The following is a 19,849-nucleotide window of genomic DNA, read 5'->3' as shown; positions in this document are numbered from 1 at the left end:
TGTACATCATTAAAAAAGACTAGGTCATTATGTAGCTTTAAAGTGCTGAACTGTCTGTAATGTTGCACAGTCAACTCCATGCGCTTGACTGAGCTGTGCAGAGAATCCAACATGAACAATAAAGCTGTCAAATACTAAGCGGAGGGTGCCAATAATTTTGCCTAAGCCCTTTCTGACATTGTGTGGAATGTCTCAAAAAAAAAATTTCTGCTTTTTTGTGTTCTTTCAGTGCCAACAAAAGAAACGAAGCATTTGTAATTGCAACAATTTTCTGGGAGAAATTGTGCGTTTTCTAACATAAGTGCAAGGGTTCTGATATTTTTGGCCATGACTGTAAAATGTGCCTGTCACCAGGAAATCAATAGATTCTCTAAACATTATCAGTTGTTTAATGTGTACCTCATAATACCTGCAGTAATGCATTACAGGACATTTTGAAGCAGTCTTCTTGGTGTGCCTTGACAATAAAGAGATGAAAAGCACCCACCAGCCTCTATGCTACCATCCCCATTCTCTTTTTCTGTAACAGACTGCCTGCAGGCACCGACAGGGAGGGAGCGAGCAAGCTGCACAGGGCTGTCATTGTAAAAAGGTAATAAAAAGTAGCCTTCCATTCTTCCGTCACAAATATTTATGCCTGTATCACTGCTTATATCATTTCTCTACCCTTTTTAAAATGTAATCATTGTGTAGCCGAATCTGGCAGACAGATGCATAGATCAGTAATCATGTAAATTACCTTTCAGCAACAGAAGCATATATGCTAACTTAATGGAGGAGAATTATTAATAGGTTTTCTTAAGCCTCATACTCACGGACTACAATTATCGCTGCAACCACGTGGCACATGCGTGTTGCGGCGACAGGTCGCCCGTGAGTATGGCGCGCGCCCCGAACTGTCGCTACTCTGAGCCGTCGGCGGGCGATTGCCGCGGTCAATCACTTGGCGACTGTCGCTAGTCCGCGTGTGTATGCGGACTAGCGACAGCAACCAATAGGGAATTCACGCGGAGCTTCCGGCGGAGGGCGGTTGGGGGGGGGTTGAATTAGGACCGTCGGCAACAGCTTCCGTCGCATCAGCAATCCCTCTTCCGTCGTGTGTATGCGGAGGGACCCGGCGATGAGCTGTCGCCGATCTGTCGTGCACACGCTCCCATGTGCTAGCCACCAGCTACATTTGTAGCTCATGTGTACCAGCCATTAAAGAATACATTGACAATATGGCTGTAGCTGCATCAACCATTGACTTTTGGTTTAACCTGTTAAATTTAACACTCCCCACCAACCTGCAGTGCACAGAAGGCACTGACAACACAGTGGAGAAGCAGAGCATACCATGAGGGGTAGGGGACATAGGTGCAATCCCAGCTTCTTGGGACTGTACCATTTCCTGCTTGATTTTCTTTCGCTGCAATGGCTGCCACACATTATTTTAAATAAGATGATCATGGCTGCAAAATCAACTGGTCACCATGAAACAAATGTACATGCCCCTTATCACTCCAGCTGAACTGACATGGAGAAATATGTTCTGCCCAGCTAGCTGAAGAAGCGGCAGAAGCATAGTGCGCCTTTTCTATGGCAGTCGTAAAAGTTACTGTGGCTGGCTGACACAAGTAAATGCAAGGACTTCAATAGAAAGCACACTGATCTGCTTTTTCATCAGCTTTTTGAGCAGAAGCATATCATTCTGTGCCAGTCAAAATGATTAACACAAATAAAGCAGAGGGTAGGATTCAATCTGTCTTTTTTCAAGCTAATTAAAAAAGTGCATAATTCTGCTTCAGTTTGGAATCATTTGAATCTCATTGACCAGTCCTTGGGTACCACCTTAAATTCCTTTGGTTAAACTACAAAAAAAAAAAAAAAAAAAAAAAAAAAAAAAAAATAGCTTACTGATGTTGATAGACAGCGCTCCGCTTTGTGACAATTATCACAGTAAACCCCACAAGGAATCAGACTCACCCAGCCTATTTGACCACTGCGAGACTGGCCAAAGATCGCTCTATACTTGTCCTGCAGCAGGCTTCTAGGCTGCCTCCTCCGCGTCCCCTTATGCTGGGAATACGCGGGTCGATTCTGTTGCTCGGTTCTGCGCCCGATCGTTTTGCCCGCTCGATTCTCTTATGTTCCACTCGTTTTCCTTATCTTTTTTCAATCTGCTTAAATGACAAATCAAGCGGCAAAAGGATCGAATATGTCGGAAATTATCTGTCGAGCCATCGTATCAGCTCAGAATCGAGCCGTGTATTCCCAGCATTAGATATGCAGATGCCAGATCTACTGCAGGACAACTATAAAGCGATCTTTGGCCAGTCTTGCAGTGGTCAAATAGGCTGGGCGAGTCTGATTCCTTGTGGGATGTACAGTGATGATTGTGTCATAACGCGGAGGGCTGTCTATCAACATTAATCAGCTGTCTAAAGGGCACTGCTGAAGCCTTCATAGAGCGCAAACGCCTAATCGACTTTAATGTGACAGTAGTGACTTGTGATTAACCAAGACATTAACCTATTTTGGTTCCTGGACGTAGAAACTACGTCCAGGAACCATGCGCGCTCCCGCGGCCGATCACGCGCGCTCCCGGCCCGCGGTTCGTTAGCCAGGCAATCAGTGAATCGGGCTATGGTGCCCGATCACAGATTCCTCTCCCCCGCTGAAAAAGCGACAGCTTCTCTCGGAAGCTGCGCCTTTTCTGGCTGTAACGTACCCCATGCGTCGCTCTAAGCGTGCGTTACGCTTAGAGTGACGTCATGTAAACAAACTCATGGCCGCCATCTTGTGGCCAAAAAGTAATACTACAACTAAAATTTAAAAAAAATGAAAATCAACGCACATTTACACTATAAACCTATTGTTTACCTCCCACCCTCCCAAAACTACCCAAATAAAATGTTTAATATAAAAAAACAAAACATTACAATAAAAAAAAAACAACATGTAAATATTTACCTAAGGGCCCGTTCACACCTGAGCGGGAATCGCACGATTCCCGCTCACGGCAAACCGCTAGTGGCAGTGTTCTCACTGCCGCGGTTGCGGTTAGCGATAACCGCAACCGCGCTACATGCTAACCGCGATCGCTCCAAAACCGCCGCAGTGTCCAGCGATTTTTCCGCGCTAATCGCAGGAAAATCACTCCCGTAAAACGTTCTGCGATTTTAAGTGTGAACGGGCCCTAAGGGTCTAAACTTTTTAACCACTTAAGGACCAGGGCTTTCTGCAGTGATCGGTGCTGCGTGGGCTCTCCAGCCCGCAGCACCGATCAGGAGTGAGCCTTGGCGATCAGACTTCTCCCCTTTTTTCCCCACTAGGGTGGGGGGGATGTCCTGCTGGGGGGGGGGGTCTGATTGCCGCCGGCTGTTTGTGATCTGCGGGGGGGGGGGGCTCTTCAAAGCCCCCCTCCGCAGCGTTTTCGGCGCTCCCTCCTTCCCCTTACCTCCCTCTCCCTCCATGGGCTGCGCAGGACAGATTTCCATCCTGCGCATTGAAGGATAGGCTTCAGCCTATCATATGCCGGCGATCGCCGATCTACGTCACGGCGCCGTGTGATGTAAACAGCTGGGATTTCTTCCCCGCCTGTTTACAGTTCTCTGGCGAGGCGCGATCGGCGGCTCTCCGGCTGTTCACAGAGACAGCCTCCGTGAACTGGCATGGAAACCATGCTATACCACTAACGACCCGCCGACGCCTATGGGCATTAGGCGGTCATTAAGTGGTTAAATATCAATGTAAAGATAAAATATTTCTATATTTTTTTTATTTTAAACTTGTAAATAGTGCTAGATGCAAAACGGAAAAAATGCACCTTTATTTCCAAATAAAATATTGTCGCCATACATTGTGATAGGGACATAATTTTAACGGTGTAATAACCGGGACATATGGGCAAATACAATACGTGAGTGTTAATTATGGAGGCATGTATTATTTTAAAACTATAATGGCTGAAAACTGAGAAATAATGATTTTTTTCCGTTTTTTTCTTATTCTTACTGTTAAAATGTATTTACAGTAAAGTGGCTCTTAGCAAAATGTACCCCCCAAATAAAGCCTAATTGGTGGCGGAAAAAACAAGATATAGATCAGTTCATTGTGATAAGTAGTGATAAAGTTATAGGCTAATGAATGGGAGGTGAACATTTCTCAAGTTAAAACGACGGAACGCGAATGGGTTAACTGGTGTATAGGATTTGTAGCTATTATATTGTAGCGCTTTTCATAATAATATGCATTTAAAACTAAAAAAAAAAAAAAAAGTGAAAAATAATTTAGCTCAATTAAAAAAAAAGTCATATGAATGTTACCTCAAACTCTTTTTCCTTTTCCCTGCAGTTTTTTAGTTCACAATGGAATCTGTGCATTTCTGGAGGACCAATCGACTTCTCCGTTGCTTCCAGTAGCTCAATTTTAGATAATTTGGCAAATTCTCCAACTTTGTCCTGAAAAATATTTTACGTTTAAAACTGAAAATTCCACAGCATGATGATATGTAATATATCAGCATTTCCATCATGAAAGCACAGCAGTAAAGGTTTGCATAACAGTAAACTGGTAGCATGGCTGTACACCATACAACATTGCCACATCAATAGCTCAAGCTGCTTCCACAAACAAAACTTACCAAGTCCCAATGAGTCCAATGCTTGACTTCCTGTTTCAGAAGCCAAGCTATGCCACATTTCTTCCTGCAGTCCCAGCACACTGACCATGTCCTTGTGTGGCCTCTGCATTAATACTGAGGCTAGGAAGCCATTAGTTGAGGAGGGTTAAGAGATTCAAAGTATCCAAGAAGGATACAAACTACACATTTTGTGTAGTGTAGTGAGCATGGGAGTCCAGCTCAGCTTATGGCCACTGCAGAGTGCAGTCAACACTACATTAGAACAAAAGCCATCTAATGGCCATGCTTAAAAGCACATACAGTTTGTAAACAGATAAACCACCAAGTACATACTAAAGGTAAATTCTGAGGCAAACCAATTTATCAGGTTGGGAAGAAAAACTGTATATGTTATGCATATAGCAAGATTATGCACTGCCCTAATAAGAAAAGTCTCCCTATATCGTGGATTCTGAAGCAACAGTAGTTTACCTGTGGCAGAAACTGACAAAGATTTCCCACTTGGATATTCATGGCAGCCACTTGCTCTTCAACCATCTTTAAAGAAACACTCTTCTTATTGATGTACCATGATGATTGGTTGTTGGACACTTGAATTTCACGTGTAATGATCAGATTCCCAGATGCTTTGTACCTAGTTAAGCAAGAATTACTCTGAACAGTAGAAGGAGACATGTTTTTGCATGTGATATTTTAAATGTCAGGAAATTTTAAAGATGATTTATCATGATTATACACCCAAAATCTGAAAGTGATTTCTTTTATCTGTACTTTATTTCCAAAAAAAAGCATTTCGTTTTGCAGTCTTGTATTAAGTGCATACATTCTGGAACTGCCATAGCCTGCCGTCAGCAGGTTGAAAGAATATGCCCCTGATGCAAGAAGGAAAGCTTAGTCCTCAGCACAGCCAAAACAGTAGAGATAATCAACATCAGCAAGCACAACCCCACCCCTCCTCCAATCTACACTGACGGCACGGAGGCCTAAAAAGTATCCTGCGCCAGCCTCCTAAGCACTACCATCTTCAACAACCTAAGCTGGAAGGCTGACACCACCTCTACCCTGAGGAAAGCCCAGGAGGGACTGCTCTTCCTTCGCCAACTAAAGAAGTTCAGTATGGCCCAGGAGTTTCTGACGAGCATCCGGGACTGCTATACTGGTTCCTCCACCAGTGACCGATACAAATTACAGGTGGTTTATTAGATCAGCTGAGAGGATTATCGGGAAACTCCTCCCTCCACTTAACCTCCTCAACAACTCCAGACTGCGCTCCAGAGCGTTAAGGATTGCCAACGACGCATTACACCCAGGCCACTGCTTCTTCAGTTGACTCCCTTCAAGCTGAAGGTTTTGTAGCATCTCCACCAGGACTTCTAGACACAGAAACAGGCATAAGTTCCGGATGAAATACAAATGAGTTTCATTCGGATGTCACACAGATAATTAGTGCAGCTGATGTGGCTGGTGAGGGGGGGGGTTAAACTTACCCAGAAGCAGTTTTCTTCAACCCGGAAGGAGGAAGCGCGGTAGTCACGTGAACGCGGCTTGGAAAGCAGCGTGGGCCAAATTAAACCAGATGGCAGCTGGGTAAGATTAACTCTCCCTCAACCACTCATTCAGAATTCATCCAGAGGTCATCCCTGCAAAAGAACTCTTCCCCCCCCCCCCCCCCCCAGCTGTAAACCACTTAAACTCTCTCCAAGACCCCCCCCCCCCCTTTAGGATGCAGCCGCTGGGTATGGCTATGGAGCCAGTCTTATGAAGCACTGCTTAAATATATCTTGCCATTGCCGATATTATGCTCGTGTTCATTGTATTATTTGTGATTTTACTTCTACTCTGAGCCATGCATGTGCCAAATCCAATACTGGGCACGACCCAGTATGCTTGAGGTCAGATAAATCTGATTCTGATTTGAATTACTGATTGTTTAGTGTAAAAGTGTTTGCCTGCAGCACTTTTGCTGCTTCCTGTTCAGGGAGTAAGATCTACTTACCCAGGGCTTCCCCCAGCCCGTAGCAGCAGATATGTCCCTAGCCACAGTTCCGGTGTCACGGGATCCCCCTCTGTACCTGGAGAGGTCAGCATCTACTGTACCTGCACAAGCACCGCTTGCGATCGCTCCCACAACTTCTGGAGTGTTCTGCACAGGCGCAGAACTACTGCGCCTGCACAAAATACTCCAGACCACGTGAGCGCCACTCGCGCAGGCGCTGTAGATGCAGACCTGGCGAAGTTGGCATCTGCAACGGAGGGGATTCTGGGACACCGGAGCTGCGGCAAAGGACATATCAGCCGCCAGAGGGCTGGAGGAAGCCCCGGGTAAGTAGATGTCTTTTTTGGGGGGGGGAGCTCGGATGTATCCTTTGACGCTATGTTTCCACTCGTGCGTTTTGTGTCAGTTTTGTGCTCAGAAATTTGCATAGATTTGAAAACTAATGTAAGTCAATGCAGCCGTTTCCACTTCTTGCAAATTTTCGTACGCTTGAAAAAAAATCTGAGGTCCTGCATCATATTTTCGGACATCGCGTAAGATTTGCGTACAATGCTTTGTATAGGCAATGCGAATATTGCGTTATTTGTGTGAAAATTCACAATAGATTCATGGTAACAGGAAGTTGTCAGCAGTCATGACAAAGCTGTTACTAGGCAGATTATGTATGTTTAACAAATGCAAATTTTCGCATACGAAAAGTCACATAAAAACGCATACAAATTACATGCAAATTTTCACCAATCCGAAAACTTTTATACGATTTTTTGCAGGCGAAAATGTCACGCTACAGTGGAAACGTAGCCTGAGAACACATGTGGAAACAGTTTCTGTGCTCTGCTCTAGTCCCTCGCTCTGTTTCAACCCTTTGCCATAATCCTCAGCCACACTACTACAATGCTTGAAATTTTATATTATATACAGTTGTGTTCAAAATTATTCAATCCACACTGAAATTGAGTGTTTTGGCCAGTTTGACATTGATTTTGTTTACAATTAAATCGGCAGTTTTGTGGTAGTGTTCTGTGGACTGATTAAACAAAATTAGAACTGTTTGGGCCCATGGATCAACGCTATGTTTGGAGGAGGAAGAACAAGGCCTATGAAGAAAAGAACACATTGCTTACTGTGAAGCATGGCGGGGGGGACGGGTGGGTGGGTCAATCATGCTTTGGGGCTGTTTTGCTTCTGCAGGTACAGGGAAGCTTCAGCGTGTGCAAGGTACCATGAATTTTCTTCAGTACCAGGAGATATTGAATGAAAATGTGATGCAGTCCGTCACAAACCTGAGGCTTGGGAGACGTTGGACCTTTCAACAGGACAATGGTCCCAAGCATACCTCCAAGTCCACTAGAGCATGGTTGCAGATTAAAGGCTGGAACATTTTGGAGTGGCCATCGCAGTCACCAGACTTAAATCCGATTGAGAACCTCTGGTGGGACTTGAAGAAAGCAGTTGCAGCGAACAAGCCTAAGAATGTGACTGAACTGGAGGCTTTTGCCCATGAAGAATGGCCTAAGATACCCGTAGATCGCTGCAAGACACTTGTGTCAAGCTATGCTTCACGTTTAAAACCTGTTATAACTGGAAAAGGATGATGTACTAAGTACTGAGAATGAATGTCACTTGGGGGTTGAATAAAACTGATAATGATGTGAGCACGGAAAAGACATTTGTGGTTATTTCATTATAAATGTTATATTTGTCTGACTTACAAGTGCCCCTTTGATTTAATTGTAAACAAGATGACTGAAATGATCAAAATCAATATCAAACTGGCCAAAACACTCAATTTCAGTGGGGGTTGAATAATTTTGAACACAACTGTAGCTGCAGAATTTTCCATGGCATTGTACAGAAATATTTCACAAACAAGTTACATGAAAAGATATGCCAGACCTAAAATGAAAGCACATCATTTCATTGCATCAAGATTTAGCCGTCAGTAAAATTCCTTACAATTCAAGCTCCACCAAACCTTTCTGACATCCCCGCTTCACATAAAGTCCAACCTAAAAGACAGAAATAAACTTAAGTTTTCCTTACTACCATTATATCTTACTATCATAACTACTATACTTCACAGACAAAACATGATATGCACATGTGAAGGAGATGAAGATGCTCAACTACCACTCAGGTTGAGAAGCAGAAAACTGATTCTCCACTTTTCAAAGCAAGAGATGGGGAATTCTGGTCACCAGTTTCAGGGAAATTTGTAAGTGAATACGCTACAGTTTTATAATGGGAACCTGAAGTGAGAGGAATGTAAAGGCTGCCCTCTTCATTACATTATAATAATGTCAGTTGCATGGCTGTCGTACGGAGCTTTTGCCTTCAGTTGATTGTGAGTCACACACCAGCCAGTGGAGTCAGGCCAGAACATATATTTGCATGCTCATTCTGGGCCTGCCACTTCAAGTGTTAGAGAATAGGCATCGGTCAATGAGATGCAAGTAATTCAGAGTTGATGCAGAATAATGCAAATCTATATGCAGCTTGAAAATGGACCGTTCAAGTCTCACGAATATTTAATATGATTAGTCCATTTTCAAGCTGCATGTATTTGCATAAAATTTGCATAATCGAACATCAAGTCGGAATTATTTGCATTTCATTGGCCATCCCTATTAGAGAATCAGCACAGAAGTCAGGAAAGTGGGATTGTTTATTAGAGAATGAACATAGTCAGTAACCTCCACCTTGACTATGTAGGAATCGGAAGTCATATTTAATGCCAATCTATGTCTTTATGTAAGGATTATGTGACGCCCACTCTCTACTGGATGTAACACACAATTGTTGCAATTAAGTTTATTTTTGTTCAAAAAAATAATAATTTTTTTTAAAAATCAGATTGTCAGCAAACAAATCTTATTCGTAATATTATAAATACAGTACACTGTTTTAAAATCTCCTTGCCACTTTTATAACTAAGTGAACAAAAAAAGATTTTGATCTTTTAAACTTTAGTATTAGATATAATAACATAAGTAAACTGTGTGTAATTACATCTTTATCTAAGCCACAAAATGAAAAAGGAAATACCCCACAGTTTAACACAGTCAATTGAATTTCATTGATTTGGTTCCGTTAATGAACACCACAAAACCTGACTGCAATGTAAACCTCAGCATACACTGAACCTCACCATGAAGGTGAATGGAAAGTCGATCTTCATGACTGTCACTTTGTGGTGCTTGTTCTTGACCTTATGAAATGAGCTTAGTATCAGGAAACACACTGCCTAACTGCATAATAAACTATTTCTTTGGCGTCCTGCTGACTGTGGCATCTATCTTGGAAGCAAGCCAAAACTAGTCATCCAATTTAAACTGTTTTTGTTTTATTATCTTATTAGGCACCTTTCTTGTACTGTATTATCACACCTCTGTGGAGAGGTCAGGTATTGTATGTTTTACATAAGTTTGACCCTTTCTGAGGTGTGAATGAGGAGGAAAATGGCATACCTGAGCGAGTACAGGTCATTTCCCCACCTGCTCTTCCAGTGGTATTCTAACCTGGAATTGTGGTCACCCTCCCTATATTTATCATAATACGCTCCACCTATTTATACATACAACACAATCTCAAGCAGAGGAGTGGATTCAGAATCGAAAACTGATCACTCTTACTTCTGTTAACCTTTAAAGCTTGGTACACACATCCAATTTTCATTGGCCAATTTTACCACTTCCACGTAGTCTGAGAGCTTACCAATACTATCTGTTCATAGTATTCAAAATCTGTTGGCCTTCATACCACATAGAGGTGGTAAAATGTGCCAGTCATTGGTCAAAGCTGGATGTTTACCAAGCTTAAAAAGTTTACCTGTAGTGAAAAAAAGGCAGCAGCACACTGAAGTGGATTGGAAGCACAGTGAAAAACCTGAAAGAAAGACTGTGGGAGGCAGGAAGAAGCCACGGGTAACTAAATCTCAACTTTTTCCTCATACCTCTGGGTTTCTTTAAGCCTGGTACACACTGGTGGACTAGCACAGGCGCAGTATGGCTGTGCTCATAGATGGCAGGGAGTGGGGCCACGAGAACATAGACAAGCTCTTGTCAGATAGGTTCAGAGGGACCCTACAAAGGAACAGTGGGCACCTGGACGGATTGGGAAGCCACTGGAAGTCGTTTGTCCTGAATAAATCAGGTTCCCTTTTTTATTATTATTATTAATTTATAAAGCGCCAACATATTCCGTGGCGCTGTACAATGTAAGAAAACAAACAAGGGATACATAATGATACAGACAATGATATACATCAAATATGCACACCGATACAAAATACAGAACTCTAAGGAAAAGGTGGGTTTTGAGGGAGTGTTTAAAGATTTTAAAGGTGGGAGAGTGGCAGATGTGCTGTGGAAGGGCATTCCATAGGAAGGGTGAGGCACGTGAGAAGTCTTGTACACGTGAATGTGAGGAGGTAATTGTAGAAGAGGATAAAAGAAGCTCATGTGCAGATCTGAGATTGCGGTTGGGTTGATATCTGGAGACTAGTGAGGAGATGTACAGGGGAGAGCGATTGTGGAGAGCTTTGTAGGTTAGGGTTAAGAGTTTGAACTGAATTCTCTGGTTAATTGGTAGCCAGTGAAGAGCTTGACAGAGAGGGTCAGCAGAGGAAGAGCGAGAGGAGAGATGAATGAGTCGAGCAGCAGAGATCAGTACAGAATTGAGCTGTGCTAGTCGCTTAGTTGGAAGTCCACCAAGCAGTATATTGCAATAGTCCACTCGAGATATAATAAGAGCATGTATTAACATTTTGGTTGTATCCTGAGAGAAAAGGTTGGATGCATGCTATGTTTTTGAGTTAGAGATGACAGGAGCTGGTTAGGGAGTTGATGTGAGGAATAAATGAGAGAGAAGAATCAAATATTACCCCCAAGCACCATGCTTTGGGAACTGATGTTAGACATGTTGTTAACATTTATTGTAATATCAGGCAAAGAGGTGGACAGGGAGGGTGGAAAGACTATTAGTTCAGTTTTATTCATATTAAGTTTTAAGAAGCGAGAGGACATGAAAGAGGATAGGACGGACAGGCAGTCGGGAACCCGTGTGAGGAGGGAGTTAAAGTGAACCTCCGGACTAAAAATCGACTCAGCAGCACTGAAAAGGCTTGGCGTTTTTTTTAACAGTTTCACAGCATCAGAACTTTGTTTCTCTTATACAAGCCTGATTTTTAGCTGCACAAAAGAAAACTGCCCGGGCTTTTTTCCCCTGATGCTGTGCAAAGCATGATGGGATTTCTGATGTTTTGGTGCAATTTTTTTTTTTTTGACATTTTGAATTTGACATTTGAAGCCTAGCATGTGCAGCTGGGAGGGGTAATCAGGACACAGGACAGTTGGAACGGTCTCCTGCTCCTTGTCACCTCCTTTCAACCAAAAAGATGGCTGCCCCCATGACAAAGATGGCAGCCCCCATGAATAACAAACATTTGCCTGTTCTTTTAAAACAGGGTGGGTAAGAGATTATATTACCTATCTTTTCTAATTAACCTAACTAATGTAACTTGATGACAGTATGTTTGTTTAGGCTGAAGTTCCCCTTTAAGGTCTGGGGCCGAGAGGTACAGTTCATCAGTATTACATTTTTTGGAGGGATCACAAGCCATTCAGTTGTTGCCAACTAGAAAACCAAGATAGGTCAAAGCAATCCTGAAGTGAATAAAAAATGAGAAAGAAAAAAAGAAACGTACTTATGTGCATATAATTAGTTGCTGGCTTACCCACCGCCGTTCATCAAAAAAACAGAACTGGACCCCCCCTAAGACAAGCAGGTAATTTGGGCACTGGTGGCACTATGGTAAAATGGGTGCCACATAGTCCTCAATTTAATTGCAGCTATATCAGCACCCAGGGGGTACTTTGGCTACCGCAAGCATCAGGAGGAGAGTTAAATAGGGTTAGGCATCACTAAAGAGGGCTCCAGTGAAAATAGGGTGGGATTTAGCAATACATTTTACTATCGGAATTACTACTGCCCAACAATCAAAATTTACATAATTTTACAGTCAGTCTACTAGTGGCCATTTCTGGGGCCCAAATTACCGCAGCATTATTTTTACATGTACACCCCTAGGATGATCAGATATGGAGATTGTGCTCCTCTGTACCATAAACATGCAATATGATAAGCACCAAAACTTTAGGTAGTATAAACAAAAAAATTACCTTATCAGCTCTGCCAATGAATGAAGTCTTCCCAGCCAATCCCAGACAAATTGCACAAACAACACTTGACTTTCCTGTTCCATTTGCACCCACGATCATATTTAGGTGAGGACCAGGAAACACCTCACAGTCATCATATGTGCTACACAAAGCACACAAAAAAAATTAAAATCAATGCATGAACACAATATTATGCAGTACACTTCTGCTAGTTCTTCCCCACCTTTCTCAAAAAACACGACATACATCAGCCGAAGTGTCCGATAACGACTGCCTCAGCCAATAACGAGGCGTGTGTGCAGAAGCTGGCGAACCTCAAGTGTTCTGCCCTGCGGACCTACACACCCCCAGTGACGCTGATCCCCCAACGATCCCACTGTTCAACGCTGTTCCCCCGCATGCATCCTCGTCATCTCCGCACACAGCAACACAGCATGTTGTCAGCTACACAGCTGACACACGTGTGTGCAGCCAGACCCAGCAATGTTGCCCAAGGGGACCAGTACCTGCTCCCCGACGGGTGATATCTGTCAATGGTGTGTACATTCACACTGACCTGTTGCATCACGACAGACAATATAATCACATTGCAAACCCGATGGGATTATATTGTAATGGTGCATTCACAATAGCACATTAGTAGTGCAGTGTGATCCATCAGAGTAATGGCAAGTATAATATGTGTTAGCGGACAACATGAGGGTTTAAAGCGGACCTGAACTCATAAGTTCTCTCTGCTCTAAAAGATACACAGCATAATAACCTTTAAACAATTTGTTACAGCTGATACAAACCTTAAAATAAATCTGCACTGTTTCTACTTCCTGATTCATGGAAACATACATATTGTTAACATAGTGTGCTTTCAAATGGGCTTATCTGCCCTGGGCAGTCATGTGACACACGGGAGAGATTGGATTACAATGTGGGAGTATACACAAATGAGGGAGGAATTAAACAGGATAAACTCTCTAAATACATGCAGGGTGCATTTCTCTGTTTTTCTTCTGTCCTGTGAAGGAATTCAGGTCTACTTTAACCACTTGAGGACCCACCCTTTACCCCCCCTTAAGGACCAGCATTGATCTATGTGATCTGTGCTGGGTGGGCTCTACAGCCCCCAGCACAGATCAAACACCAAGCAGAGAGATCAGATCACCCCCCTTTTTTCCCCACTAGGGGGATGATGTGCTGGGGGGGTCCGATCTCTCCTGCCTGCGTGTGGCTGGCGGGGGGGGGGCACCTCAAAGCCCCCCTCCGCGGCGAAATTCCGCTTCCCCCCTCTCCTACCTGGCCCCCTGGTGATCGGGGCTGCACAGGACGCTATCCGTCCTGTGCAGCCTGTGACAGGACGTCCCCTGTCACATGGCGGCGATCCCCGGCCGCTGATTGGCCGGGGATCGCCGATCTGCCTTACGGGCCGTACAATGTAAACAAAGCGGATTATTTCCGCTTGTGTTTACATTTAGCCTGCGAGCCGCCATCGGCGGCCCGCAGGCTATTCACGGAGCCCCCCGCCGTGATTTGACAGGAAGCAGCCGCTCGCGCGAGCGGCTGCTTCCTGATTAATCAGCCTGCAGCTGGCGACGCAGTACTGCGTCGCTGGTCCTGCAGCTGCCACTTTGCCGACGCACGGTATAAGCGTGCGGTCGGCAAGTGGTTAAAGCACATCTGAAAATAGAGGGATACGGAGGCTGAAATATTTATTTCCTTTTGAACAATGGAGATTGCCTGGCAGTCTAGCTAAGCCTCTGTCTCTAATACAGGTAGCCACAGACCCTGAACAAGCATGAAAAGCAGATGTTTCTAACTGAAATCTTACTGGATTAGCTGTATGCTTGATTCAGGTGTGTGATTCAGACAATGCTACAGCCAAAGAGATCAGAAGGACTGCCAGGCAACTTGTATTGTTTAAAGGGGAACACATATGGTAGCCACCATATTCCTCTAAGTTCAGATGCTTTAAAGTTGTGGTAAAGCACTGTACTGTATGCATCACACAAGTAATGCACTCTCCACCTTTTCCACTGTTTTTACAGGGTACGCAACAGCCCTGTCTCCAGGAGGAAAGACAACACAGTGCTTAAAACTGAAAGACTGTATTGGACAGCACTTTAAAAAAAAAAAAAGTACATTCATACACAAATAAGGACAGTAATACTTCACTGTAAATCTGATGGGCGGTGGGGAGGAGGGTGAAGAAGACATATTGAAGCTGCTTCAGTCTACTGGAACCTTACTCGTGCATAGTCTGGATGTGCTCATATACAGTATACCATACCATTTAAACCATTTAAGAGTTCAGAGACTTCTGAAGCTAGTAGCAAATATACCTGGACTCCCAGAATACTCTGGGATGAGAATTCCACATAGCTCAACTGCTTAAAGAACCTTTGTTAAAATATATATAAACATATACAATTAAGAATAAAGTTTCTTCCAGAGTAAAAAGCCATAAATTACTTTTCTCCTATGTTGCTGTCACTTACAGTAGGTAGTAGAAATCTGACAGAACCGACATGTTTTGGACTAGTCTATGTCCTCCTGGGGGGTTCACAGGGATTTCTTTATTTTCAAAATGCACTTAGTGAATGGCAGTCGCTCCGCCCAACTGCCAAAAAAGTGTACGGTGAGCAGGGAGGCTGGCCAGCATCTTTGAATAAATCTTTTTCAGGTAATGTCTTTATAAAGAATAAAGGCCATGCTGAGAATCCCCTATGGAGAGATGGACTAGCCAGAAAACCTGTCCGTCATGTCAGATTTCTACTACTTACAACTGACAACATAGGAGAGAAGTAATTTACGGCTCATTTTACTCAGGAAGAAACATACTTCTTATTTGTGTTTTAAATTTTAAGATTTTCGCGACAGTTCCTCTTTAAGCTGTGACATCACTGGGAGGACAGGGCAACATACAAATTCATAAATATGGGAAGCATTTTTGATGATGAAACCAGGAAAATTATTGTAAAAGAGAGTATCCAGAATAATTTACTGCATTCTACTATGTGTCACTACAGTGTCTCTTTAAAAGCATTACCCAGTCTGCATGGGTGAGAAGGGGGTAATTAGAGCTTTGCCAGTTTTATAGACCAATGAAAATGACCCTCAGGGTGGATACTTTTTGGTTCAGACCATAAACCAATAGGGAGCCCTTGCTGGAAGTTCATAGATGCTCTTTGCTGGAAGTTCATAGATGCTCTTCTAGGACTACCGTGTAATGGTAGTATTTATTTTGCTTGGACCTTCCCTTTAAGGGCTCTGCCTCTGACACAGGAGACCTGGGTTCAATTCTCGGCTCTGCTTGTTCAGTAACCCAGCAACTATTCAGTAAGGAGTTTCTTGGGCCAGTCTCCTTAACACTGCTACTGCCTACTGAGTGCGCTCTAGTGGCTGCCTCGCAAGCGCTTTGAGTCCGACAGGAGAAAGGTGCTATACAAATACTGCAATTATTATTATTACCAGTATTGCTGGTCGGCGTTCACGACAGTGCCACTGACACAGGTAGCAAATTGGCTGATGTTACAGAGCTGAGCTGCAAGGAGTAGTGGTGATGCAGGAATGGCAGTGGCTGGTTGAACCACAAAAGGAACATCTGGTTGTGACATGCAGCGGTGGTAATCTGGCAGGAAGCTCTGGGGTCTCCTTTATAAAAGGAGTCTCCCAGATGCTAGGTCAATCCAGCAGAAGACTGACAGGTCTAAGCTGAGAGGAAAATTCCATTGCAAGTAACTTGTGCAATGCAAGCATACAATACATGAAAAGTATGCTCCACTGCAACTGATAATCATCCAGTTAAAGAGGAACTGTAACGACAAAACGTCCCCTGGGGGGTACTCACCTTGGGTGGGGGAAGCCTACGGATCCTAATGAGGCTTCCCACGCCGTCCTCCATCCGTCAGGGGTCTCGCTGCAGCCCTCCGTGCAGCGGTGACGTAATATTTACCTTCCTGGCTCCTGCGCAGGCGCTCTGACGGCTGTCGGCTCCGAAGTAGGCGGAAATACCCGATCGCCGTCGGGTCTGCTCTACTGCGCAGGCGCAAGTTTCCGGCGCCTGCGCAGTAGAGTGGACCCGACGGAGATCGGGTATTTCCGTCTATTTCCGTGCCGAAAGCAGCCACAGCACCCCTGCTGGAGCCAGCAAAGGTAAATATTGAAGCTACAGTCGGCTCTGTCGCCAGCTGTTCGGAGGGCTGCAGCGAGACCCCCGTGGGACAGAGGACGGCGTGGGAAGCCTCATTAGGATCCGGAGGCTTCCCCCACCCGAGGTGAGTACCCCCCAGGGGAGGTTTTTGTTGTTACAGAGTCTCTTTAAAGAGAACCCGAGGTGTGTTTAAAGAATGTTATCTGCATACAGAGGCTGGATCTGCCTATACAGCCCAGCCTCTGTTGCTATCCCAAACCCCACTAAGGTCCCCCTGCACTCTGCAATCACTCATAAATCACAGCCGTGCTGTGCGGCTGTGTTTACATCTGTAGTGTCAGTCTCAGCTGCTCCCCCGCCTCCTGCAGAGCTCCGGTCCCTGCCCCCGTCCCTTCCCTCCAATCAGCAGGGAAGGAAGGGATGCAGGCGGGGACTGAAGTTCTGCAGGAGGCAGGGAGAGCAGCAGACCAACACTATAGAGATAAACACAGCCAGCTCTGACAAGCTGTTTGTCAGCAGCGTGGCTGTGATTTATGAGGGATTGCAGAGTGCAGGGGGACCTTAGGGGGGTTTGGGATAGCAACAGAGGCTGGGCTGTATAGGCAGATCCATCCTCTGTATGCAGAGAATATTCTTCAAACCCACCTCGGGTTCTCTTTAAACACAGCATGCCTCATGTTATGACATCAGGTACCGCTACTCTGCACTGATAGTGTGCCAATGTGAAAATGCCATTATAATCTCATCGAGTAATCAATGTGTCAGTGTAAAGATAGCGTAAAAGTCCTTTCACACTGTGGTGTGACTATACAGTGTAATATTCAGTACTATGAAAATGGGCTTCATGCCTTTTGCACACAACATACGATTCAGATTTGTGATTTTGCATGATTTTTAATCAGGCCTGCACGCTGCATTTTTTCTGTGTTTTTCTTCTTTTATTGGTAGCATCCAGGGAAACTCTGAATCGCAAATCAGATTTGCAATTTGCAGTGTGCAAGAGGCCTCAATAAGTGCACAGGTTGCCATGTAAATGCACAGTATGCTGTTGGAACCCGCCACACAACACAATGTCAAAGCACCATAGGAATATCATTGCATCGTGTTGCAATAATATTGTCCGTTGTAATGTAACGACACAGACAGAAGATTCCCCCTCTAGGTAACATATTCTGACAAGTAGGAAAAAAAGCGCCAGTGTTCCGATGAAATAACCTACACGTCGAATCAGCCTACATTCACTATCAAACGTATAGCGGGAAGGTTAGGGTATAGTAAAAGTCTATGGGATGTAGGTTAGTTCGACAGTGTAGGTTAGATTGTTGGAGCACCGACACCAGCATGCTGAATATACATATTTCCAGTTATGGATGGGATATTATTATATATATCATTCAAAAAGAACACTGGGAAAATATATCAATTTCAAAAGCTTAGTAAATATATTAATACCACATGGTTACTGCCTTGATAGTAAATATATAAAGCAGGGCACAACTAAAGTGGAAAGAGGGTCAGGAAGTGATGCCAAAGGAGGCACTGGTGGGATATGGGAGACACATAAAGATGTAGCAGTAATGCACTGTAGTCCCTGTCACAGCAGCGGCGGGGATACCTACAGAAAGTTCTCCATCTTGATCCTGACTATAGCCCCTTCCACAAGAACCTTGCTCTGATCTGACCGGCCTACAGACAATCTTGTACCGTCCGCCTTCCTCTTGCCCCGGGAAGCCGCCATCGCTTCCATCAGGACTCCAGACCCCGATCACTGCAGAGAGAGCAGAGCAGCCGCTTCTCCTCACCGCTCTCAGACGCTTCCGCCTACGTCACGTCTACCCACCGCCATATTTAGTGTGGGCAACTGTCGTGCTGCACTCGCAGCGTCTGAGGTACCTATATTATAACTTATACCCAGCTTTCTTTCCGCCTGGTAAAAGTTATCGCTATGGAGTTCAGAAGAAAGAAGAGGTTCATAAGAAGGAAAAAGGAAGAAAACGCTACAGAAACGCTGTAGAAAGAAAGGGAATCTGAAATCTCGCGAAGTGCTTGCACCGATAATGTGATTGGACTGTTACTGTGAGCGCCATGTAATTGGTTGAGAGGTCGCGGGAAATCATGCAGTCTGTTTAGATGTCACACTATCGGTCGGTAGTTTTCTTTTACCACCCTGTGCACTTGAACTTTTTGTAAAGTAATAATAGTAAATCTAACCAAGGCAGTATTTCTGCATCCACCGGATTTTTGTGACAAAATATTTTATGGTTAAAAAAGGTTTTCCCGGTGTGCTGTTTCATTGATATAATTATATCTCGTACATAACTGGAAATATGTATATTCAGCATGGTGGTATAGCGCTGTTTTGCTACCAGAATATGTTACCTAAAGGCATAGCTCCCAACTGTCCCTTTTTCAGAGGGACAGTCCCTCTTTGGGAGCCCTGTCCCTCTTTCCACCTAATCTGTCCCTCTTTCAGGACTTTGTCCCTATTTCTATGTAAATATACATGTTTCTCTACTAAAAAGTGTGTTTGATTGACTAAACTTTATTCCCATCCTTTAAATTGATATATTACTAATGTTAAAATGAAGGTAAATGAACCAGGATAGAACGGACTAGTGTGGTTTGAATTATAAAACAACATATTTTTCTCATGAAATGTTTATCATATGCGTGACTAGGGATGTGGTGGGGGTGTGATCAGGGGCATGGCATGGGCGTGGCTTAAGTGTCCCTCTTTCTCATCTCAAGGTTGGAAGGTATGCCTAAAGGGAGAATCTTCTGTTCTGTGTCGTATATTCCATACTATTCCCTTTGGGAATCAAATCCCACCAGTAGGGGTGCAGAGTTTGCAACTGCATGGGGGGGGGGGGGGGGGGCGGCTGGACCAGAAGGGCCCTCCTTCATCC

The 19,849-nt window shown here is 44.1% G+C and overlaps 1 protein-coding gene across 2 annotated transcripts in view; it reads right to left on the bottom strand.

The window, feature by feature from the left end:
• Nucleotides 1-18,973, bottom strand: part of SMC5 (structural maintenance of chromosomes 5) — a 151,126-nt gene extending 132,153 nt beyond the window's left edge. Inside the window, exons 1-5 of one of the 2 annotated variants that reach the window (XM_068236253.1) lie at nt 18,563-18,973; nt 12,800-12,941; nt 8,577-8,629; nt 5,096-5,258; nt 4,308-4,442 (exon numbers count right to left, since the gene is read on the bottom strand). In XM_068236253.1, the coding sequence (XP_068092354.1) occupies nt 4,308-4,442; nt 5,096-5,258; nt 8,577-8,629; nt 12,800-12,941; nt 18,563-18,690 (621 nt within the window). In that variant the 5' untranslated portion in view covers nt 18,691-18,973. The remainder of the gene's footprint in view (nt 1-4,307; nt 4,443-5,095; nt 5,259-8,576; nt 8,630-12,799; nt 12,942-18,562) is intronic. The other variant, XM_068236260.1, reaches the window with a different exon arrangement.
• Between the last annotated feature and the right edge of the window lie 876 nt (nt 18,974-19,849).

Source organism: Hyperolius riggenbachi, chromosome 1 (genome assembly GCF_040937935.1).
Source record: "Hyperolius riggenbachi isolate aHypRig1 chromosome 1, aHypRig1.pri, whole genome shotgun sequence".
NCBI classification, from domain to species: domain Eukaryota; kingdom Metazoa; phylum Chordata; class Amphibia; order Anura; family Hyperoliidae; genus Hyperolius; species Hyperolius riggenbachi.
This window is presented reverse-complemented; position numbering and strand designations above follow the sequence as displayed.